General features: G+C 35.7%; 1 protein-coding gene across 2 annotated transcripts in view; it reads left to right on the top strand.

Annotated features, from left to right (window-relative positions):
* SCAF4 (SR-related CTD associated factor 4) overlaps window positions 1–17,263 on the top strand; it is a 47,411-nt gene that overhangs the window by 7,123 nt on the left and 23,025 nt on the right. Inside the window, exons 2-12 of one of the 2 annotated variants that reach the window (XM_082488550.1) lie at window positions 5,426–5,509; window positions 6,135–6,179; window positions 6,932–7,093; window positions 9,415–9,550; window positions 12,005–12,144; window positions 12,695–12,871; window positions 13,243–13,343; window positions 13,861–13,908; window positions 15,054–15,162; window positions 15,512–15,679; window positions 16,907–16,992. In XM_082488550.1, the coding sequence (XP_082344676.1) occupies window positions 5,426–5,509; window positions 6,135–6,179; window positions 6,932–7,093; window positions 9,415–9,550; window positions 12,005–12,144; window positions 12,695–12,871; window positions 13,243–13,343; window positions 13,861–13,908; window positions 15,054–15,162; window positions 15,512–15,679; window positions 16,907–16,992 (1,256 nt within the window). The remainder of the gene's footprint in view (window positions 1–5,425; window positions 5,510–6,134; window positions 6,180–6,931; window positions 7,094–9,414; window positions 9,551–12,004; window positions 12,145–12,694; window positions 12,872–13,242; window positions 13,344–13,860; window positions 13,909–15,053; window positions 15,163–15,511; window positions 15,680–16,906; window positions 16,993–17,263) is intronic. The other variant, XM_082488551.1, reaches the window with a different exon arrangement.

Below are 17,263 nucleotides of genomic sequence, written 5' to 3'. Positions count from 1 at the left end.
TCAGTAACAAAGTGAAGGTGATAGTATTCCTACATTTCAACTTGTTCATGCTCTGTCCAGATGTGGTGTCTTTTTAGGATTCTAAGGTAAGGCTGTGGGTAAATTTCAAAATCGAGATTCTCCCCTTTGCTTCAGAAACCCACAGTTCTCAGGTTTCTGTGTAAAATGGACCCTCAAAGGACATGAATTGTAGACTTGCAGAAGTCAATAATTTGCTGCTTGAAAGACTGAAGACTAAAGGCCATCATCCTATTCCTTCTCCCGTTACCCACCCCTCCCAGCACACCTCACCCAGGGCTTGTGAACGGGAGCACGTTCTACAGTTTGACTTGGAAGGTCTTTGTAGTTCACTCCTGCCACATGTTTACTATAGTACTTCTGTACATTGAATTTTAATTTGGGGGTGGTTAGTAGCATGTTCTTTAAATAGCAGGCAATATAGTTAGTCTCCCTTCTGCTATCTGCTGTGGTTTAATGAGTGGCTCATCTTTGTTATTTAATTGCATTTATTAGCCTGAAAATGAGCAGGTGATTTTTCTGCCATTGAGGTTCTTGGCTTTATAGATATTTTATCCCGTACTTTGGTAATGTTATGAAAACTATGTAGAAATACTCTTGAATCAATATTTTGTATTGTGGCTTGAGTTTAGTAGGCTTTTTAATACCTCCACTTTTTTGTAGTACATGGGTTGGTACGGAGCAACAAAGAAATTATTCCTTTTAAAAACATGGTGCTTTTAAAAACATGCAGCTACAGCACGCAGACTCAAATGTAAGAAGGGAGGTTCCAGAAATGTTTGGAAATTCTTAAATTGAAATTGCATCTTAAGCTAGAGCTTGTGTGAAACAAAAGTGTGGGGTTTTTCGTATTACTTTCAACAAGTAAGACTATTATAACTGAAATGGTAAAGTTTTTCTTATGACATTTGCCTTAATGATTTTGATAACCATTTGTAGCTAAGCCTTTCTACTAGCTTTTCTACATTAATTTTTCATTGTGTATGAAAGAATCCACACAGACAGCAGGAGACAATTCTTCTTAAGCTATTTAAATTATCAAAACTGAATAAACGTATGAGTCTTGAATAGTCCTTGGATTAATTAGTTCTTACGTGAAATTTAAGTTTCACTTCGTTTCTTTTCCCCTGCTGTCTCTCTCCCTGTGGTACCCCCCCATCCCAGTTAACGGGATACCCTGGGCGGTTTTCATTGCCAAATGAATGGACTGGGGGCAGTGGGCAGTAGAAATAGAGGCAGAGCTAAACTGCTGCTTTTTTTCTTTTGCCAGTGGTGTCACTATGTGGGGAAGGAAGGTAGGGAACAACTAGGAGCTGTTGGTTGTTTTTTTTTTTCTCTCCAAGTATCCAGTTATGGTCGGTAAAAGCAGCAAGTCGTTTCTATCAGGTCAACTTTACAGGGCAGAACATTCCAGGGACAGGCTCCTGTTGTGAAGCAGTATATTGGAAACACTCAACCTGCAAATTATTGTTGGCTGTGTTACATCCATCAAATTTCTTTTATTTTTTTAAATGTGTAAGTTTTTGTGTCTAGGTTGTTTCTTGAGCTGATCATGGTGCCCTTTGAGGAATAACATGTATTATTGGAAGGACGGTCTTCTGAAACTAGGTTTTTTTTTCATATATTGGTTTGGGAAATGTGTATGAAAGAAGATCCAGGTCTAATTGAACATATGCAAATGTAAGGTACATAGGTGTCTTACAGAACAGTTTCCCCTTCTAACAGTGAAAATCCATGAGGAACTAGGAAGGTTGTTAAATTTTAGATTTACCCATCTTTAAAACATGATTTTGACACATGTAACTATGATACTGAAAATAAAATAAAAATCAGCTTTAAAGTAGTCATTTGGTGTTCTAAAATCTTATGAAAATTTAAAAAGGCAACAAAGTTTTGATGCTCTGTTCCAAGAGATAGTGATGGGGGTGTGTGTGAACAGAGGGCAAAATGCATATATATACACACATCTATTTATGCACATCCATATATGTGTGTATATATGTATGTGTGCCTATATATTTATATATAAAAATATTTGCATCTCAATTTGCATATTTCAGCTGTCATTCATCTTGAGCTGGAAATATCTGTGTGTACTGACCTCTTTGCTTTTACTATGTTTTTGTTGCTGTTGCCCAGAGTGCTGTCTATAATAGTGAAGGAACAATTTACAGTAATCTGCTCAGTCCTGTTCTTCCAAAGCTCTTGTTTATTCCTGCCTTATTAGCCATAGTTTCAGCCTCTTGTGTTCTTTAACTAATGACTTCTCCAAGCTACCATATTCTTTATTGCATCCTCCCTGGCTACTTCAGTGCATTTAGCTGATTTCCCTTTATCCTGCCCTCCAGCAGTTTCTTTCTCCTTGAATTTTTTTTTTTTTTTTCTTTTTCCTCCACTTGCAATGATATTCTTGGGGTACCCTTTAAGATACTTCTTTTTATTTTTTGCTGCCACTTGTTTATTGTCATCTTCTGTCCTGCTATGAGCTCTCCCAGTTTCCTGGTTCTCTCTGGTTGCACTCCTGAAATATGAACGCTTTCACACAGTGTTGCTTTCACATTGGCTTCTTTCTTGTTATATGGGACTGGCTCCTTTTTATGGAGAACCAGTTGTGTCTTGGTGTGTAAAGGAAAGGATATGGAGTGCCTGTCTTTAGCGTTGGCTCCTTTTTTCTTCATCTAATTTTTCAAGCCTTCTGTTGGTTTGTTTGTGGGTGTTAGGTTTTTGGATATTTTTTTTTTGTCTTTCATTACCTCTTTAAACATATTTTCCTGATTTTTAATAATCGCACTGACTTTATTCATCAATAGTCTTTGCACTTATTCTACAGAAATACAATTCAAAATTGAAATTAAGCTTTATTAAAAAAACAAGTCAGCTTGCAGGCACCTCTTTCCTTCTGTCTTTCATGTGAGAGTTTTCATTTGTCCATGCTGTGATTTCTCAGCAAGCAGGGTTGTTAGCTGAAGTATGTCTTATGGCCTGAATGGCTTTAAAAATCAAACATTCTGGGACTAGAACTTGCCTTTTTTGGAGATTAGTAATGAAAAGTCATGGTCTCAACTTGATGTTGGTGTTGGAAAAGGTTAGCACTGGCTACCACTGTCTTGCAGGACAATTTTTCTTCTTTCATATTTCCTGGACTAGGAATCGAATTAAGAAAGTAAACACCTTGTTGTCTACTCTTTGTATTTTATTGGTGGAAGACTCCAATACTCATTTTATATTGCTGAAAGTCTTGTTATCACTTTACTTGCCTCTAAATACTTGGCTAATTTTTTTTTATCTTCTGCATTGTTTTATTCCTTAACTGAGACAGTGGATAAATCTGTGTAAGTTGGTCACTTCACAAGTATCTTGGACCTTAAATTAATAGAAAAATAAGAGATAATTTTTTTAATGACATCTTACTTTCCATTACACTGTCAAATAAAGATACTCATTCTTTTGTTTTGATTGGTGGCAAAGAATTGATTAAATTTTTGGCTAGTATTCATGGGCTCTAATTTTTCTTTATTGTGAAGAGCAAAATCGAATTATGTAATGCAAAACCATTCTTCTGTGATTTGTGGGGAGTATTTCAAGGTAAAAATGTGTGTGGAGGAAATGTTGAAGATCTCCATGTTTTTTGTGCTATACAAATCATGACATTATAATGATTCTGCCTTTAGTAAGCCACAGCTTAAATAGGAAGTTTATGGGAAGAATAGAAAATCGTATTTAATGAAGCAGAGCAGCTAACCATGAGCTGTGGTGTAGAAGCAGGAATTAAAAGCTAGTACTGGGATGTCCTGGCTTCTCTTTCTGCTTGGAAGATGGGAAGGAAGGTTGGAGAAGAGAGACGATCCTGACAAGCCAACGTGGATTATGCTTCCAGGTCTAATGGCTAGTAGAACAGAAGTGTGCACAGTATGCCATGAAAACGTAGTGCAGCATACGGTGTAGTTTTTGCAACTGGTTATTTTATGATCTGAAATTACAGGAGCAGCTTATGGAGTATATAGAATTCACTATAGATGCAGAATAGGCAGAGTGGTCTGGAAAGTGGTGAAACGTGCATTTGATTTTGGTGTCTTCTGGTGTGTGCACATGCATGCTTATGAGTGCCTGACTGTAGGGCTGTTATTTAAAAACAAATCTCCCCAAATCCCCTATTTCTCTATTCCTTTAAGATGCTCTACAGGAAGCAAAGTACAATAAGAATGACATGCTGTTCGGGTGGTGCTTGGGACCTGCGGAAAATGCATCCCTGTTTTCTCAGCTTTCTGTGTTCAGCCCTTCACGGATATTTCATCAGCTCTGACAGTTCTGTGTGCAAGTTTTAGTTTCTCTCGGTTTCTGAAATGTGAAGCTAATACTTGTTTTCAGAGTTATGGTCAATACTGGAAGACTGAGCAGTGCCTTTTCTGAATGCCTAGATTCAAGACTTTTTGAGTGTTTTGTAATAAATTTCCTCACACATGAGATGCAAGTCATGGTGATGCTATGTGTGAAAATAAAGTTTGGGGTTTTTTTTACTTAGAGACATACTTTCACATTTGAAGAGCCGAACATCCTACCTGTATCCTACGTATTTTGAATATTGAATATGCTTTCTGTGAATTCAGACTTTTTTTTTTTAAAGAGTATTTAAATCTAGTACTGCAAATGCCTTGTAAGTTGGGTTCACAGAATGCCTCAAACTGTAATCTATAAAGACGTAGTAACTTCTGAAAACTTTGTCCTTGAGGAATTAACTTTTCCGCTGGGTGACATTAGTGTGGAGGATAGTGCAGGGGATTCTTCAAAACAGTTGGTGCAGTTGATTTTAATAATATGGTATGGTCATAGCAAATGAAATGGTAAACATCCCCATTTGCGATGCCAGTATATAGCAGGATAATTTGAAAACTTAGTATTGATTTGATCGTCTTGATGCATGGTGTCATACTTTTATGCACATTATTTTAATGTGCATATAATAATTATAGGATTATGTCAGTCTAGCTATCTGTAGGGCCATCCTAATATTTCTATTTGGTAAGCAGATATTGAGGCTATTTTAAATTAAGCTGCAATTATTTCTGTTTTATATTGTTTTTGTAAAATAACAGGTTCCCATACCATAAGTTAGTGGTGCCTGTATCATAAGTTAGCAGATACTCATTTTTAGACACAAATGGAACTTTGACAGCAGCCTTATCAAAATCTGATATATCGGTGAATATGGGTTCTTTCATAAGGAAGATAGCTTTGAACATTGCCTAGAAAGATCTGCGTGTTAGCCTCTCTGTTTTAAAGGCCAGCTAGCATTGTGACGATACATAGTGTGGAATGTCAGTAAGCAATCAGTTGTCTGAAATGTTGTACTTTTGGTTAACTGCTTAAACTTCAGAATACGTTTTTCATATTTATTTTCTCTGTTTAGCTCTTTTCACTGATGGAGATGAAACCTCCTATTTCCCGAGCAAAAATGATTCTCATCACAAAAGCTGCCATTAAAGCTATTAAGGTAAAGTACAGTAGAACAAACGTGAAACCGTAACAGTAAAGATGTTTTATTATTTCATTTCTAAGTAAATGCATCTCTGGATTTTCCAGTCTTAGCTTCATGGATGCTTTATTCTAGCTGGCGTTAAGAATGTTATCTAGAAACAAGTGGGTGGTGAATATCATCTCTTGGTTTTAGACTAGTAGCATAATGCCAGCTTGATTTTTTTTTTTTTTTTGAATCATTGCTTTTTAATGCTACACCCACTAGGGTGTTGTGATTTCTATGTAATAAAATTTTAAATGTTGCAGGATGCAACTGCATCTTAGCATATTAAACATTAGTGGACTGACTTAGTAAGTAAATCCAGAAAGCTCTCACTAATGCTTTAGAAGTATGTCTTTTGTGTACGCACTGACACACTTCTGACAGAAGAATGTCTTGTTTCTGTCTGTTCCCCCCATGAAATCTTTTTCTCTGTGCTTGATTAACTTAACTTGATAACATAGTTCTTTTTAGAATGTGACTACAATATTTTGTTTGTGGTCTTTCCTAACTGGTAGTAAGCACAAAGAGTTACAATACTTCTAAAATGATGTGCCACTCTTGAGTAGACAATAAATTAATTTGTGCATTTATTTTCCAGCTCTACAAGCACGTTGTCCAGATTGTAGAGAAGTTTATCAAAAAGGTAAAAAATAAAAAATAATAATCTCCCTGTTTTACTTTACTGTAGTATATTAAGAAGGGTAGAGAAAAAAAAATTGTGATATTTCCCCTTCTTCCTCCACCCAGCAACTGGGGAGGAAACTGGAGGTACTGAACTTGAAATTAATTTTCACTAAGATAATACATATTTTTAGAAAATACAGTTTTCATGTTTGCCTAGGCATGTAGAACAACAGGCTAGAATGTAATACTCACTAAACTCAAACTATCATGCTGCCTAAAGTAAGTTCCTCCGAGTGAACAGGAAAAATACTCTTATTCATTTGAAGTCCTTCAGAGACCTCCAAAGAGAAGGACTTCACTCTAAATTCTGGAGAATAGAGTTGGTGGAAGTAGTTCAGTGCATTGAGTGTGAGGTAGCTTGATAACAGAGTTGTACTGTAGTGTAATGTAGTAGACCTGTTGTTGCGGTCACATGTTGTCAAGCTAAAGGTGCTTTAAAAGCAGTGATTGAAAAGATAAAGGCTGCTTCACTCTATCCAGGTATATTTACTCTGTCCTAAATGTGAAAGCACGTTTTTCTCTTTTCTCTTCTGTTTCTATAAACAAAACAAATATAGAACCCTAAGATAATTCTACATTAAACAAAACAAATTAATATATTTTTTTTCTACACAAATATACTAAATATAGATTTTGTGTAAGAATCTAAGGTGAATGTATGTTACCTTGTTAGTATCACAGCCTAATGGAAAATTATTTTTGTGTTTTCAGTGCAAACCGGAATATAAAGTCCCTGGATTGTACGTTATTGACTCTATTGTTCGTCAGTCTCGTCACCAGTTTGGAACAGACAAAGATGTTTTTGGGCCAAGATTCTCTAAAAATATTACTGCCACATTCCAGTATTTGTATCTCTGTCCATCTGAAGACAAGGTACAACTATAGTGTGAACAACTTCTCAAGTGATGTTGTGAATTGATAACAGTGCTACCTTGGTGTTTCCCCTTAAATGAAATCTAATTTGCTGATTCTCTGTGTCCATGGTAGTGACTGTTATTGCATGAAATGGTAAAACATGCTGAGAAAGATTATCAAAGGTGATAGTTTAAAGAAATTTCTAGTTATAATATGTATTTTGCCTAACTTCATCAGTTTTGTTTTGCCTATGCAGACGCTTCAACAGTGTGACTATGCTAAAACTTCTCTTCTTGAGGCTTCTTCAGGAAAACTTACTATGGAAGGTGGTGTCTCCCACATAAAGAAAGTATTATATGAGAAGCTCTGGTGTTGTAGGCAGTGAAGGTTCTGCTCCCAAATATTTTCTGAGAAAATCATCATGTCGATTTTGTCAGTCTTTACAAATCCCATACTTAAGAATGTCATTGCTGCTCTCCATTGTCCAGACTTGTTTAAGGCCTCGGTTTTCTTAGTTTTGCTGTACTTGCTGATAGAACAGAAGCTCAGGGAGTATACTGAATTCACAATGGTCAAGGTTGCTACCAACAGAAGATGACTTTTACACCCTCTGTCAGAACAATTTCAAAAGACTCCCTAGATAAATATGTTTTAGAAGTTGCCAGTTGGTTTCCAGAAAATTGCCTACTTGCTCCTCTTCTTAACTGTAGTACTCTAAGAGCAAAATACTCTTTTTCTAACTGACTTTTCCCCTAACTTTCTAACTAAGCTTTTGAAAGGCTTTGATGCTTGTTAGTTTTCTAATGTGGAACATTTAGGACTCAAATCTGATATTCTGGAGCTTCTGGGTTAACAACCTGGTGAAATAGAGCAGTCTCCTCTTGTTTCTGCCTTTGTGGTTACCATTTTGTTCATCTAAATGAATTAGACTATCTATCTCCTTTGTGGAACTACCCGATATCTTCACTGCTAAAATAATTAGGATGCTTTCCACTAGGGGAATAATACTATTTATAACATGCTTGCTTTAATGAATTTCCACCTAAACAAAAAACATGATCTGCAGATACACATTAACTATGGTTGATATCCAGAGTGTGATACTCCTGTGTTGTTTTTTTTTTTTTTTTAACAGTCTTTCTGTAAGATTAATATGTGACTGAAAACAAGAGTATTAAATTTATTCATTTTTTGGCCTTCATATTATTTTTCAAATCTTCTGGAGATAGAGAATACCCAAAGCAAAAAATTGCTGCCGTTTTAAAGTTAACTTTTTTTCAGACCAAAATCTTATCTAAAAGTAGCCATTTCAGATTTCTCTCTTAACTGATCTTATTGTAAAAAACATTTTGTGAAATTCTTTAATCACTTAGCTTATGAAAGTATAGGTGGATTTGCATGGGTGCATATAACTGAGTCACAGTAAGGCATTTTATTGTTGAAACAAGAAGGAACAAAATAGATTCATTCTTAGCAGCTACAGTAGAAGTAAGAAGTACTTAAAACACGTATGAGTGCAAGTCAGATGACTAAGGATACAAAAAGGACAGATATGTCAATATAACATGTATTCTGACTTTTACCTGCTTGCATGTTCCAACCGAAGCACCACATCTAGTTAGATATTATTGTTTAATACTGGACTAAAGAAGGAAAGTCTAATTTCCAGCTTGTTCCTGAAAGCTTCATTGTTCTTAATGTTAAAAAAAGAAACAAGCTTAAAATAACAGCTGACAATCAGAGGTTATGATTTAATCTTTCTGCAGTGATCAGTTAGAATGTTTTCCACTTGTTCTCCTGATCTTTTCAATAATAATGGAGATGGGTTTTCTGGTATCAACATAAATTTGTCAGGTTAGTAGAAAAAAAAATCAAGCAATCTTCTGTCTAACTTTAAAGCTTTGCTCTAGCATTTTATGGTCTAATCACCCCTCAGTTTATTAGGGTTTTCTAGCTCATCTTAATTTTCTCTATCTTATTGCATTTGTTGTTTTTTTCACCCCGTTATGACCATCTGTGAAGAAATGGTGGGGCTGATGTGACTTCCTCTATTATATATCAAACCTGGATTTTCTGACTGGCCAGAGCAGTTCTAGAAAAATTGCACAAAATGCTTTTTGTTAAAGCAGGTAGTAAAATAAGTTGGCAGTTTTTATCTTTGCCGTGTAAAAGGTGTTGCTGAGCCATGTAACGACATAGGGGTTGTTAAATAGGTATGCCTGATTATGTTGAACTCCTACACTGTTCAAATCTTTCTTCTCAACATACAGAAGATAAATTTGGCATTTATGAATTAGGAAAGCTGTATTTAGCATTGATGCTTGCTTTTGTTTCAACAGAGTAAAATAGTCCGTGTCCTGAACCTTTGGCAGAAAAATGGAGTATTTAAAATTGAAATAATTCAACCTCTTCTGGATATGGCAGCAGGAACTAGTGCCACTGCACCAATGACAGAAAATGCTACCAATAATGAAGGTATGAATAACATTATAACTTCTTTTAAAAGGGCAGATGATAATAGCTTGTTTGCTTTCACATTAAAGCACTTACTATTTGTTTCAACAGTAGCTTATTAATAAACTCAACTTTGTTGTCACAATTATGTGGAGCAGCTGAATTCATTCTAAATAATTGCTGATACTGTACTCCAGAAGTTATCAGAGTGTGAACACTTATTTGGAAAATATCTGAAATTTATATTGTTTATGCATATGTACATACATACGTGTCCACTTTACTTACAGATGACTTCAATATTTATCCTCTTTTAAAAAGTATTTAATTTTTTTCTTTGGTCTGAAATATTTTTCTGTTGTTTCTCTGTGTTGTAATTCTGATGTAATTTTTTTAATGTTAGAATCTGGATAAGTAAAGCATGATTTTGCATGTTAAGAGCTTCATCTTTCTTCGAATCAACTTAGTATCTAAAAGCAACAGCTGTCAACGTCTTTCAGTATGCAGCCCCAACCATTTTAACTGGTGTTTCAAATCCAGATTCTTGAACAGTAAATTTATGCCTGGCAGTAGGCTTTTACACAGGCTACTGGTTGAAAACCACTGATCTAAAGAGTAAAGTAATAACAGCCTGCCCACAGTATTTTCACTGACCTATTTTATGCCACATGAAAAGCTGGTAGTGAGGTTACAGAATTGTGGGTGAGAATATGCATACCACGGTTCTCTCTCTGGAGGGCCTTCTTTTTGTGTTTGCACTCTATATTTCAGACTTAGCTTTGGTAACCTCCTTATTTATTGCACTCATGTATGTTGGAGTAGGACTGGCAAATTATGTAATGGAGTGAGTGAGGTGTGGTGGTAGACAACAAAATAATGATGTGCAATAGCATAAGTGATGTCATCTCCAGCGGCACTTAAGAAAGCGTATCCTATTGAGATGTTTTATAAATATGGCAGGGGAGGGGGAGGGAATGTCTTGGCATCTGAGCTTGGGTGCAGACTGGTGGCTATACAATTTCATTCTGATATGACGGGTGAGTGGCTCTATTTTTCCGTCTTTGTTTCATCAGTAGTAGCTAACAGGTTGGGTGCCTTCTGCATAGATTTTCGTGTACAGAATTACTGATTTCAGTGAGGTTATTCACATGCACTAGAGGGGATAATTTGGCCCTGAAATAAATATGCTAATGAATAATAATAAATATATTAATGCATTATGTGAAATAGAATCTATTTAGCTCATAATGCTATGAAGTCTATTTAGCCAAAAAAAGAGGGAGAGAAATGCAAATTTTCTCCCTTGAGCAAGCAAATATCCTTCTGAATATATACAGTAAGTAATTTGGGAGTTAAATTTTGTATTTGAAAACAATCACGTATCTTTTTGCAGTATTTTTGTGTAGCATCTGACTGCTGGGAAAATGTTATTCAATATGTTTGTCTCTGCTTGCTGCATGTCAGCGCTGCAGTTATTTAAACTGCAAACAGATGAGTGGCTTTAAAGAAGTTGGTAATGTGAGGCAAACATTTGCTTAGTGTCTCAAACTAAAAAATATTTCTATCTGTGGGGTTTTCTTAACTGTCTCCTTGTACGGTTTTATAGTAGTCCATTAAAATATATTTGCTAAAGAATAGTTATTTGCTCACAGTATGTAGGAATTAATGGTATTACTGCTAATTTAATTTGTACTGGCAAAATATTTATTAAAAAAGTATTGTAATCTAAAGCAAAGAGAATGGGAAATCTACATGTGTAGACAAAGCTAATAGCATGTGTTAAAATGTGAGCTCAGTGGAAATGGGAGTCTTTTCCTGGAAGAATTAGTAAAAATTATTTTTATGGTAGGAGGATTTGTCTGTCAGATGCAGGTTTGGCTTATGCCTATGCAAAAATGTCATGTGAACAAACCTTATCAAAGAAAGAGAGTTGCTTGTGAAATAATTTTTTAAAATCTTTACTTACTACCAGACATTTCAGCAAAAGTTCAGTCACTGCTAGAAAATAGAAAATATTAAGAGAAACTCAATTGCTCTTAAAATGAACCATTAGATGATTCATTTGAAATATTTATTCAAAAGAATGAGTCCAGAATTTTGTAAACAGAACTAACATTTTAAGTGTATTGATATGCATTGCTTTAACACTGTTGGAGTAATAGTTTCTCTTAATTTTTCTAAAATTGTGCAGTTACAAACATTAAGTTGTGATCTAAAGTATGCTGGACTAGCTTTTAGATAGGCCATTTTTTTTTGTTTTCTTTCATAGTGTATATAATGCACAGATGTGAGCAAAGAATAGAGAAGTTAAAGGCAAAATGAATATGCAATTGGGGTAGTTTAGATAGAACCTTTTGGGTTAAATAGGGTGTTGTAGATAAAGACTTATTTTGCCGAGGTAGATGTATGCACTGAAGAGTAAGATGAATGTTTTGGAGTAACACAGTGCTTTCTTGATTCCTATGAAACTGTCAGGTTCACCGCCCCCTCCAGCAAAGGTTTCTTCTGAGCCCCCTCAAGTTACTGCTAACTCAGTACCTACTGTGCCACAGTTGCCCAGTTCTGATGCCTTTGCAGCTGTAGCTCAGTTGTTTCAAACAACACAAGGACAGCAGGTAACCTGTTTATATTTGGTTCCCTTCTAACTTCAGTTTTAATGTTAAATGGGGTGGGTGTGTGATGGAAGTAATATCCTTGATTTGATGCAAAACAAAAACCTCCCTAACGTCTTCAGTGGAAAACTTCTAAGAGTTAAAGTCAGTATTTGAATGATCCGTGACCCTTCTATCCATTAAGTATGGTATTTGAGGAAAAATCAGTTACATATTCCTAAATAATTAGTTCTGAATTGATGTAGTTACAAAGTTTCAAGAACAGCCAAAATATATTGAAAAAAATGTTGAGTTTTATTGTTTGGTCCACTTAAACCTCTGCAGTGTTGAAAGGCCTGAATACTGAAATCTTGGGATCTGCTGAATTTTGCCACTGAAGTATTTAAAAAGTGCCTTTTGGTCTTGCTAAAAGTTCTCCATAGTTCATTCACTTTGGTGGTGGTGTTCATCCTGTGCCGTAGTCTGGTTTGGTGTAAAATTTATATCCTACAACTCTTTCAATACTATGTGTTTATATAAGAATATATACTTAATACTATCTATGTTTTTGTAGCTTCAGCAAATTCTTCAGACTTTTCAACAGCCTCAAAAGCCCCAGTCACCGGTCATAGATAACACTGTGATGGCTCAGGTTCAAGCTATTACTGCTCAGTTGAAAACTACAGCAGCACAACCACCAGAACAAAAAGCTGCTTTCCCACCACCTGAGCAAAAAACGTCATTTGACAAAGTAAGTCTTTATTTGTTCTTTGTGTTTAACTTCTTCAGTTCAGCAGAAGACTGTTTGATGGAATCCTCAATAACCTCCATTTGTTAGGAGAAAAAGGATGCAAATTTTGTTTCTTCTCTTTCTGTTTGGAGGTTAGCTTCCTGTTTTTATAACCTTTGCATTTTCTGAAGCTGAATAAAACGTATTTGGACAGTTTCTGATTCTGTATTAGAATATAGATTTTTTTATTATTATTATTATTTTCTTATTCTAACTGTGTCTTTAATTCCAGACCTGTTAGATAAATCATAAAACTTGAATAATAAGAATATTTTGGCTGCCAGTTATGTAAGATACAGAAAAAATAGTTGGCTCGATGTAATTTCTTTCAGAAGCTGCTAGATCGGTTTGACTATGATGATGAACCAGAAGCAGTGGAAGATTCAAAGAAAGAAGATTCAGCTCCTTCGCCTTCAGTTCCTCAGCCAGCTTTGTAAGTTTTGTACCATATTAAAATTAACAAATCTTTGTTCTAAAAAATGTTTATGTTAGAAAGCTGATTAAAATTCCAAGTTAATTCAGTACTTAACTGTTACAGACCAAAGTAAAACCATTGTTAGCAACTTCTGGTGGGTTTTCTTTTTTTTTTTTTTTTACTTTGGTGATTCGGTGTAGGTTTGGCATGTTGCACTATTGATTTGAGGAATGTGTTCTGTAGAGAAAAGCTCAAATTCAGGATGGTTTCAAGATGAGTTCCATGTTTTCATTGCACAACTGAGTGTGTCAGGGCTTTGTTAGTTGTCGGCTGGATTGCTTTGCTGGCTGGGGAAAAGATGCTATTCCAAACATTGTCATAGTTTTAACTATTTAAAAATTTAAAATTGGCTTTGCAGCTTTATGTTCTCAGACATTAAATACCCACGCAAACAAACTCAGACTCCTGTTTCCCTTTTGATATGCATTATGATACAGTCTTAAATTACATGATCACATACTAGTTTTTTCCACAGGACCTCTCTCTCATTCAGTGCACAGGCTGGATGGTGCTCAATACCTGGGTTAGTCAATATTTCTTTTTTCCCTGCTTCAGTATGTGGCCCCGTGTCTTACTTTCTGTATATGCCATCCAAACCCTGCTCTCAAAAACAGAATCACTAACTTTGTCGTTAGCTTTCTTACTGTGTTTATCACCTTGAGCACTTTAATGTTCCACAAATATTAGTTAGTTAACATGTCTTTTAAATAAATTGGTAGTATTTTCCCTATAATACAGATGGAACTCTGGAGTACAGAAGGTTGAGGTAGGTCAAACATAAGCACTGCTTGTGTACATCCAACTAAAGATCATTGGACTAGGCTTTTCAGCATGTTTATGTTCTGTTTGTAGCACTTCAAAGCCTCTGTCCTTATTACCTTATAGTTGTGTAAGATGCCTCTGAAGATTGGATTCCAATAGTCTCATTTTGGGCGCACAAAATCAGTAATGCTCTATATGAAAAACTAATCTGTCCAGAATCATCTTAGAATTGTATGACACCTGTGTTTTAAAATACTACAAAGTTCCATTTCACATCACCATGAAATTCCTTTATCTTCCTGAAATTCTGTTCAGGTTCTTACACAAACTGCGTCCTGTAAACAGGTCATTTTAACTGCGCAGACCTCATTAATTCCCTGAGCACTGTCCATTCTGTGTGTTGAATCAGGAAGTGAATGGCATTACTGTAATGCTTGTGTGATATACATATCCCTTTCTCCTCTGCCCTAAATTCCTCCCAAACTAAAGGGTTCTTTTCCTGCAAAAGTATGGCCAATTTCTTTTCCGTAAGGAAAAGGCTTACTTCTTTTGTTCCCAAAAGAGGAACTGGAAAGGAAGAAAGTTAGGCTAAGGCAGACAACCTCAATGAAAAATTTCCATAGACTGAGATCTTTAGCAAGATCATATAAGTACAGGGGGAAGAGAGGCTTAAACTTTTATGTAGTATTTCTTTAAATGTTAAAGGACTACTCTTGCAGTGGAGGAAAAATAAGGAAGCCGCTCTTTCTCCTTTTTTTGTTTTCCCTTCTTAGATAGGAATAACAAAGATTTTTCTGTCTTAAGTTTGAAGCAATAATGTGTAAATGTACATAGAAATTTGTAAAATACGCAGAATTTTTTGCCTTTATCTACTGACTTGTCTCACCAAAATATTACTGATTTTAGTGGATTTCCAGGAGAAGGTATACAACAGCCAGTATTTCCTCAACTCCCAAATATGGATCCTTTTCAGCAGCGAATGATGGGAATACAACAGGATCCAATGCGTCACCAGGTAACTTCAGGGTTTTCCCTTGTCCCTCTGTTGCATTGTGTTTTCTATCTTCTGTTTTTTTCTTTGAGCAGAGGTAAGGAAGTGGTGTTCCTATTAGGGAAGAGTGAATATGGCTTAGCCCTCCAACTTTCCCTAGAAACATTTTTTTTGTGCTCTGTTCTAGTCATGCTTTGAAGAACAAGATTTTTATTTTATACACCTAAACGCATGACCTACTTCATCTTTCTCGGGCTTCTGGTCTTTTATTGTGACTTTGGAGCAGAGATACAGTTTTACTTTAGCAAACTGGGAAAGCTAATGTAATTTTTTTTCCCTAACTAGCAGTTTTCGTGTTTTTTCTTCTCCAAAGGTTCCACTTCCTCCTAATGGGCAAATGCCAGGTTTTGGTCTCCTGCCTACCCCGCAGTTTCCACCCATGGCTCAGCCCGTGATTCCGCCAACAGCACCTGTGCAGCAAACTTTTCAGTCTCCTTTTCCGGTACAGAGCGAATCACACATGCAAAAACCACATCAGCAGGTGAGGACCCCTTGCAGTAAACAAACTAACTTAAATGCTCTAATACATGTCTTTCTCAAATGTGTATAGTTTATTCAGGAGAGGAAATTTCATTATAACCGTGGGTAGAGATGGTGGTGAAGGTAGCTCATCTGATGGAAAGATCTGGAAAAGTAATTTTTAAGGGCTTGGTAGATCGTTAATGCAGTGGAAATGGACTCAGAAGTCTGTAAAAATTTTAAAAAATCCAAGTGTATGTAAGCGCTTCTCTTCTTCCTAAGATTTTGGAGGGTATTGTTGGTTTGGTAACTGGCTGCTGTTAAGAAGAAATCAAAGAGAAAGTCTGTTTATTAGCCTATATGAAAAAAAGAAAAAAATATATTTCCCCCTTTTGTTCCAAGAAGAGGAAATCCTAAAATGAGAAATAGAGATGGTACCAAACTGTCTTTATGTGGTGACCTGTGATGTCACAGATTCTAGAAATAAGTGCTTTTCACTTATTTTACACTTGGTATAAAGGGACAGTTTTCAAGAGTATCTTTGTAATTAGTTTTTTAGTCTTGAATTTTGTTGAATCAGTACATTCTGAGGGATTGCTTCTTTGCAAGTTCCCTGCCAGGATCGCGTTGGGAAGTCTGTTTAAAGTTTAGACAGGAGACAGTATATTCTGGAGTGGGAGGCTACAGAGGATTTGGGGTAGGAAGAGCAGCATTGAACTTAGTGAGGTTTTTTTTTAAACAGGTTCTTGCTTTTTATGTATTGTTTTGATGACTTACGGTTTCATTCTTCAAATTTATTTTATTGTAATTTGCTTATACATATGGCTTAATGTAGTTTCCTATAACATCTTTGAGAAAAGTTTTCTAGTAGACTTTTCTTTGCCTGTGATTTTGATGACAGAGCAAGATCCACTGACTGACTTTAAGGAATATAATCATATTCTGTGGAGATACATGCAGTACTGAAATTGACTAAAATGTGGAAAAACAATAATTTGCAATTTGAAAATGAGAATTTTGTGTAAATTTTCTTTGTTTTTGCAGTGGTTGTATTAATATCATTTAATACTGGACTGTCTCCCTGTTAGTGACTACAAAGTAGTGGTGAATCTTCTGAGGAGAGTTGCATTACCTTTTAATTTCACATATGTGAATATTCACTATAGTTTTAGTGCTGTTACATAATTTAGTCTGGGCATAAAATGTTTGCACTACTCACCTGTTAACACTGGTCATCTTAATATTCTAGGATATGGAAGTGGAACAGCCACCTATTCAAGAGGCAAAACGGCATGTTTCTGACAACAGAAAGTCAAGATCTAGATCTGCATCAAGGTAAATTAGTGACAGTTATTTTAGTGAGGGTATATATTATATCAACTATGGATTTTAACATAAGGAACTTAAGTGTGTCATGTCCAAAGACTGGGAAACACTACTAGTTCTTTAGGAGTACTGAGGAGATGTATGGTGATTATCTGGAGCTCAGAGAATCTGGTGCTGTGCTGCCAAATCTACTGTGGGGGTGGTAACATCTAACTGAGATGACAATAAATAGCTGAGAGGTGAGCCACTCCTTGAACTATTAGTGGGGCTCGTTTTCAGT

This window comes from Vanellus vanellus (genome assembly GCF_965231255.1).
Source record: "Vanellus vanellus genome assembly, chromosome: 1".
Taxonomy (NCBI): Eukaryota; Metazoa; Chordata; class Aves; order Charadriiformes; family Charadriidae; genus Vanellus; species Vanellus vanellus.
Note: the sequence above shows the minus strand (reverse complement) of the source record. Positions and strands in the feature narration are given on the sequence as shown.